Source organism: Nothoprocta perdicaria, unplaced genomic scaffold (assembly GCF_003342845.1).
Source record: "Nothoprocta perdicaria isolate Ctin4 unplaced genomic scaffold, notPer1 scaffold_51, whole genome shotgun sequence".
In the NCBI taxonomy this organism is placed as follows: domain Eukaryota; kingdom Metazoa; phylum Chordata; class Aves; order Tinamiformes; family Tinamidae; genus Nothoprocta; species Nothoprocta perdicaria.
This window is the reverse complement of record NW_020455766.1, coordinates 3350337-3358136: the sequence shown is the minus strand read 5'-3', so window position 1 is coordinate 3358136 and position 7800 is coordinate 3350337. Positions and strand designations below refer to the sequence as shown.

At 47.0% G+C, this 7800-nt stretch overlaps 1 protein-coding gene across 1 annotated transcript; it reads left to right on the top strand.

Moving 5' to 3' along the window:
* The first annotated feature begins 1386 nt into the window (after positions 1 to 1386).
* LOC112954854 (ankyrin repeat domain-containing protein 9-like) lies at positions 1387 to 6489 on the top strand. Its single transcript, XM_026048120.1, has 2 exons — positions 1387 to 2372; positions 6056 to 6489. Exons 1-2 carry the CDS (start codon positions 1500 to 1502, stop codon positions 6062 to 6064), a joined length of 882 nt encoding a protein of 293 aa, XP_025903905.1. The 5' UTR covers positions 1387 to 1499; the 3' UTR covers positions 6065 to 6489.
* Positions 6490 to 7800: the final 1311 nt, after the last annotated feature.

Sequence of the window (7800 nt, the reverse complement as noted above, 5' to 3'; positions counted from 1 at the left end):
AATGGGCACAAAACATATGCAAATAACTAATGAGAAGTATTTCCATGCATAGTCAGAGTAATAGTGGGCTAAAACAGGGCATGCAATCACTCATTCTAACAATATGAAAACTGGCCCTAACATGAAATATCTAAGCCATAGGCTTGAGCATCCAGGACTTTGGAAGATGGGAAGGTGTGCTAGATCTAGACCCAGATCTGTAAGTGGCCAAGCATGACTTGGAGATGTTTGGATTTGATATTTGAATACTAGGTGTTAAATCTGAATATTGTGAATATATTGTTCCCTCCTTGCTAAATGAAAAGACTTGATTTTCTGTGCTTTGCCTGTTTGGAAAACAAAGCAATGAAATATCATGTTACTGTAATGTCTTAAAATATATGATGTGTGGAAGCCCTCCATCCCTAAAAACAAGCTGCAGCAAAAGGTACTGAGTCCAGTTGCTTTCTAGGAGTTTAATTCTGGTCAGGTCCTTGTGCTTCACGCTGCAGTCAACTGCCTTGGTCCTCTGCATCTTATCAGGGCTTTACACAAGTCTAATCGCATGAACCTACTTCCCTGCTGCTACAGCTCCCTCTGACCCTAGTCCTCGAGCATGACATCTGAGAAATGTTCAGTTTGAGGCTCTTCACCAGCCACTGTACATTAACCTTTTGTTTATATACCTTCTTTGTTTATGTACCTGCTGTTTAGCACAGAGGCACTTCAGCTCTTCCCTTGCTAAACAAAGGCAGGCGTTTTAACTGAGCAAAATGCTTTATGACTCTGAGCATGGCTACTCCGTGCACTCTTAGGCTCTTTCCTCTGCAGAGATTCGCGTTGGGTTCTTAAACATCTCTGATGCCTTGCAGGCAATCCATTAACATCAGTGTCCCCTAATTGGCTAGCCATACCATTATTTATAGAAGAGGGTTCTCTTCCTAACTCTGCAGCTACCAATCCCTTCGTTTCTTAAGTGTATAATCATCTGCATTATCAGCTGTGGAGCATTTTAGCCTGCTACATATTTTTGACTGTATAATGAGCTCTGTGTGCGTGAATGACATACAAAAAATAGATGAATATTGATGTTGCACTTACTGCAGTGTGTGAGCAGATCTGGTTAGACACGAAATGCAGACAGAAAACTGCCTCACCTCTCGAGCTAATTTTAGTCTCTCCCTGTCGTCTCTCTAGCAGCGTGTGTGTAAAATCACTCGCAATCTGACAGCGTTCCAGTAACCTGTGCCACGCACAGAGCAGGATATACTTCCTAACCATCTGCTTGCATGGCATGGGTTAACTGAGTCTGTGGGATTGTGCTTACCTAAACAAAACCACTGCAGTGAGGGGAAAAACAATGAATGGGTGGAGATGATCAGCCCATGCATTCCAGCGAGTGCAGTCCGGGCAGCAATGACAGCCTGAAGGTTGCAGCGGCAGCGGGATCTGCATTCCAAGTGCTCACATCTCACCGTCTGGAGCGATTTGACGTGGAGCTGCACTTCATTTGCTGAGCCATGGCCAGTAACCAGGCCAGCCTGCAGGACGATCAGAGCAGGCACTGCAAGTTCTTGTCCTATATGTTCTACCAGGCTGTGAGAGATCACAAGCCTGTATGGATGCTGGAAGACATGAGAACTATGGAATATTTTTACTGGGAAGAAAATGCCAGCCTAAGAACCTACTCACCTTCAGAAGCCCTTCTCTATGCCGTGGTGCATAATCACCTGCCTTATGCTCAGTATCTGCTGTCTCATTTTCCAGAGGAGGCTCTCAAGGTGCCTGGGGAACATTTCTGCTACTGCCCATCCTCTGCCCCACACTTGGCCATGGCAGTTACCTATGACAGGAGAGATATCTTGGGACTGATCATCAAAATTGCACACAAGCTCCCCAGCTTGAACTCCTACATCAACAGGACCGGCTGCTTTCATCTAGAGGACGGGAAAACTCCCCTGCATCTTGCCTGTGAACTGCTGAGGTCAGAGACGGTCCTCATCCTTCTGGGGAATGGAGCTTCTCCCAGGATAGAGGACAGTAAAGGGCTTACCCCGCTGGACGTCATCCTGGAGCAGATGTGGGACTCCAAAGTCAATGTGGCATCAAAGAAGCTCTGYCTTGACTACCTCTTGCTTTTCATGCCCAATCCACAGTTTAAGATGCGGAAAGTTCTGCAGGATCATCCAGACCACTGGACAGCTTTGCTGGGAGAAGACAAATTCAACAGCCTGGTGGGGAACACACCCGCTTCTTTATACCTGCAAGCTATGCAAACTATTCTCCAGACTCTGCCCCCCTCTCATTTTCCTAAAAGCATCCAGGAACTACCTATACCTCAGGCACTAAAGCCCTTACCATCCTATGGCAAAAAGCTACCGACAAAAAATGTGGTAAATGTTTTTCCTTGACTTTATTTGCTGGGTCTTGGATTTTCAAAGGCAACCTAGGGGAGCCGTTCTTTCATGATCCTTTGCATTTTAGTGTGATTTTAGTACTTATCCTGTTAGGCTATGCTGGAAAATCCAGTATTTTGTGACAAGATTTTAAATGTTTTTCTAACTGATTGCAGGCACGGCACTTTTAAAGGAAAAATCTTTCTTGTTCTGTTGTTTTGTTGTGCATGTGAAGGGTTAGCTGTAATTGAAACTGTGTTATGTTTGTTTTTTAGCTGTTGACTGATATCAGTGTATCCAAATTCCCAATATGATGACTGTACCCTGTGTAAAGTACCTGGATAAAAGGAACTACTTACCCAGTGGGATTTTCAAAAGATGTAACTATGGGACTGTGTTCTGYCAGGGCTAGGGTAAATACCATACTGCAGCAACAGGGCTCAAATGTCAGGTTTCCTTTCTAACAAGGAATGATCCAGTATCTTCTTGTAATAACTAAAAAGTCCATGGCTATTATTGCAGATATGCAGAGCCAGCTCTGCAGAGTGCCTGGGTTTAAGGAGTCACTTAATGGTGAGTCACAGTGTAGCTGGTGTAAGGGGACATTCTGCTAGAGGAAGACTGAGGTAAAATAGCTGCCAGAAAGCTCTGCCCCTCYTTCACCTGGCAGTGAGGGGGTTAAAGGCAATCCTGGCCCTGAAGCCTCCACAGATTTGTGCAATGGGGAGGGAACCATTTTTCCTTCTGTCCAGGAGGGGAAATGCAATGGAAGCCCCATTTTTCATAAATGAAACATCATTTATGTCATTTACCCTTGGCGTGTGCTAAAGGGGTGAATGTAACTCCTGAAGAGGTTTTGCTCACTAGCTTGATTTACCAGTGGGTCTCAGTGTCGCCTGCACCTGCTGGTTATCCCAAGCTGGGCTGCGATGTTATGCTGTGAGAAGCTGTTTTTTGCTGTCAATTTGAGTATTTTGCCTCCTGGCTCCAGACTGAGGGTCTGATCCTGGCAAATACAGGTAATTCCCATTGCCTGCCCCACGTTTGTTTGTGGCTTGCCAGGATGGGGCTCTCCTAGCTGGACTGGGTCTGTCTGAGCAGGGTCCTGTGTGAGCAAGGCACAGGTCCTGCTCCCCTGGCTCAATGCAGGCAGCAGCAGGATCGCTCCCTCCTGGCTCCCTTTAGGGGACACACTTTATTYGGGACCCAGACGTAAGTGCAGCCCTTGGCTCTGCTGAGATAGGGTAACTCATTTCTTCACAACGAGCAGCAAATTGATTGCTCATCTCTTTAAACAAATTCRGAGCACAAGGCCAAGGGGTGCCGGGTGCCACCTCTCCCGTGGGCACAGCCAGGTGCCACGTCCTCATGCAGACACTGGTCAGCCAAGCAGGACGGTCCCTTCCCACACACGGTGGGAGCTCTGCGGTGCCAGTGCTGCTCTGTGTGAMGATGCAGACTCACTCCTGCACCTTGGGAGAGGGAGAAAACACCAGCCCAGACCCTGGGAGCAGCAAGCAGGTGGTGAAAGGGTTAATCTTCCTGCAATCACACCTCCCTGGTACTGCATTGCCCTTCCACCCGACCTCCCTGTCTGCCTCCTTCCTGCCCTTAGGGACCTGTGCTTCCTTCTCCCTGCTGCCTCAGCCTCCTTGTGTGCCCGGGAGGGCATGAGCAGAGGGGAAGCACAGGCTAAGCCCGGGGCGAGGCTGCTCACAGCCTCTGCGGCACTCGGAGGCTGTCACTGCTCTGCAAGCGAGCAGAGCCCAAGGCAGATTTACATAACAGCGGCAGCTGAGCTGCTCCTCTGCGACTCTGCATGGGCTCCACAGCCGCCTCATCTCCTTGTCCCAGCAGATGGAGAGGGCTGCATGGGACGAAGCTGGTGCTTGCTRCATGTGGCTGATGGGAGGCGGGAGCGCAGGGCGACTCCTAGGAGCCGGTATCGGGCTGCTCCCCGGCGGCAATGCGGTATCTCGCAGGGCCAGAGGCGGAGGAGGCTGGCGAGGGATATTATTAGCACGGTAATTAGGGCCCAGAGTAGATATTCCAAGGAAGGAAGGAAAGCAGGAAAAAAGGGCAGGGAATTCATCAGCTGTCATTGTGCTGGCTTGTTACCATGAGGGTTTCCATGCTATAAGCAGCTACAGAAAGCATGGGATGGAGGGGAAGGCTGCTGGGATTACAGAGCAGCAGAGGTGGCCAGGGGCTCTTGGCACTTTACAGTGAGCTGGAGGCTACAGTGACCTACTGGGAGCTACATGTGGGTCTCGTGCACTTGCTGACAGTGAGAGCAGGGATCATCAGTAAGGTTAGGCTCATGTGATCGCTGCCCAGAAGAAAGCTGCTGGCTGGTTGCTGGCCAACACTCAAACCCCATGGTGTTCTCCATACAGTTTACAACAGGCAGCGAGCCACACTGGAGAAAGCCTTCCAGGTGCCTCTCACTTCTGCTTTTACTGCCTCTTTTAACGGGAGACTGAGCACTGAGTCGGCCTTGGCCACTGGGCTGCCATCTGACATGGATATGTGGTCCCACTGGGCCAGAGTTAGGGATGTCTGTGTTGTGCTGCTCCTGCTTCAGAACGTCTCTTCCCATCCCTGTGGTGACACCAATGAGGGGTGAGGCTTCCTTTTGCCACAGCCAAGGGAATCTGTTCCCTGGACCTGATTTATATCCCCTGAAGTGGCCTGCCCAGACTTAGGGATCCTGTCTGTGTTCCTGCCCGCTACAGTGACGCTATACCAGATGCAGCCAAATCTACCTCAGCCCCCTCTTGGTTGGTTTTTTTTTTTCATTCTTTTGAAACCAAATCATTAGCAAAAAAAATATTTCTAAATGTTTTCCACAGTTCCTACAATCTGACAGAGTATATTCTTGAGAAGTCCTTCCACTTGCCTGACAAATATGTTTGCGACTTTGTTAAATAAAAAGGGTGCTAGGTGCCGTGTGCTGATGTTTACATTTGGCATATAAACATTATGATTAAGTGTAGTTAGGATTTTTGTTTCTGAACATGGCGAAAAATGTAAGAGAGAGAAGGAATGGAGTATTTTGTGTTAATCCTTGGATTACAGGTTAGCTCTGCAGGTTACACTTTTTATTTCACTTTTGAAGAGCAGTATTGTCAAGATCTGACTTGTGTGTTTGTGCTACTTCAGTTTTGATGAGTAACGTCTCAGTGAGCACTGTGAGTGACCTGGGTGTGTATGCATAGATACACACGTGTGTGTGCACATGTGTGTCTGTCTGTCTGCCCTCCCTCTTCTGGCAAAACTCCTTACTGATTTACAGCACTCGTATGCAGTGATCAATGCCTTAAGAAACAACCTTTCAGTGAAATAAGTCTGTGTCCCAAGTCAGTCTGTGTCCTAAACGTCATGATGCTAACAGGTAAGGACATATCTGCTTTATAAAAAAGGCAGCAGCTCTGCTCTTGGGATGGGTGTTTTCTCCCTGAACACCAAACACAAGGGCTTCTGAGGGCCAAATCCACAATCAACCAACCAAGACTTTGTGATGGTGGCCACATTTTATTCTTGATTTTTTTAAATAAAATCTATTAAACATGTATCCTCATGTGTCTTTTTTCTTAGTGAAAGCAGACTTCTGCTTCTGGGATGCCAGCAACATTCAGCCACTCGTGACACTTCCTAATCCTATGCTTCTGTTTCTGCAGCACCATTAGCAAGAAGGACAGGCCACATTGGGGTCTCAGCTACATCTCTTTACACCTGAAGTAACGCGTTTTAAGTTAATTGCACCACTCCAGGTCTTTGCTGCACAAGAAAAACAACAACAACAACAAAAAAGAAACTTGCTMAATTTGTGCACTATTTTCTTCAAGCCTCCATAACTCTGACCTCAGCATATAAATAAAGGTGATGCTTAATCCCTGAGCATTTTTTTTACATTTTTGATATTTTGAATGTATGCATATATATACTTTCCCTCTCTCTAAAACTGATGGGCATTTCCCTATTTCCAGTTTTCTTGGCTTTTGGGGGGTTCACTGTGACAGATGCTGTTGCTCACTATGATAAAGTTCAAATGTTGCCATGCCCAAGTGCAAATGAATGAATCACTGTATGATATGACTTTCTTATAAAGCCATACTTTTGTAATTTAGGTTTGTCCCTTTTTTTTTTTTTGAAAAAAAAACCCAATTCTTCCATATAATTGTGTTTGTACGTTACTTGCTGCATGACTAAGGGTAAAAAGATTGAAACATGTACTGGGAATAAAATATATATACATACCCTGACATAAATAAAATTAGCTGTGAAAACTATTTGCTCTCATTGTATTACTGTAATAACTTGCAGTATAAACCTGTGTCTTTTATTAGCCAGTTGGTCAGATACACCTACCAGTAACAATTGCTTTTGTCTGAGCTGATTTGGATGTGTGATGATTTCATCCTGGCTGCTGAGTCACTACCTCCAAAATCATGATCGGAGGAATGTAATATACTTCTTYATTAACTCACACCGGTGGGCTGTGCTCTCAGAGGATGACCCCATGCGCGGAGGTGAACCCACGTTTCACAGGTCTGCCGCAAGATGAAGGTGAGTCAGAGGAAGGGGCTCAGCAGGGGAGGGTGATAATTGGTTTTGGAGATTTTCATCTTTAGGTTTGAGTTCAGCTCAAGACATCTTAGGACAAAATTGTTTTCAGTGAATATCAAGTGCCAGCAGGTTCCTTTCGTTCTCTGCAGTCAACATGCTCCTTTCCTTCCTAAGTCTTTTTTTTTCAATACAGACACCCTCAGGAGAGCAACCAGCCACACTCAGCCTGCTCCTTCAGGCTCAGGTGTTTCTGCAGGTCCTCGGCCAGTCACACACCTAACACCTGCTGGGACCCCTGTGGTAGCGACCCTTCCACTTCTGCAGACAGGCAGAGCCCAACTGGTGCCACAGCTGTCCACACCAACAACCCGAAACCCTTCAGCATTTCCYGTGAATGGAACCGAGGGTTTCACTCCTGTCACCAGCACCCACAGCTGCCCTTGCTGTGTGCTGAGCGCAGAGGAGGTGCAACCCAAAAGGTCTGCGTGGCAGTCTGTCCTTCAAACCGAGCTGCTGGTRTCATAGGAGAGACAGGAATTGTTTCACTGATCCCACTACAAAGGCCAAGACCATCTCCCTGCCTTCGTAGTGGGAGATTCATTCCCCTACAGGGGCTCCCTGCCATAAGTATCGCTCTCMCAGCAGCAAGGGGCAAGCAGCTCTCCAGACGTTGCCTGGACAGGCTAGACCCAGAGGGTGCTAGTGCCTCTCTGCCCCAGGACTCTTGGCTTAAGATCTGTGTATATCTAATACTGTCCTTGGTGCAATASTTATTGTTCAGACTTATGCCGTATCCTATAAGGACAAAACACCAGCAAATTCACCAAAACACTGGATAAAAAAAATTGCATGCAGG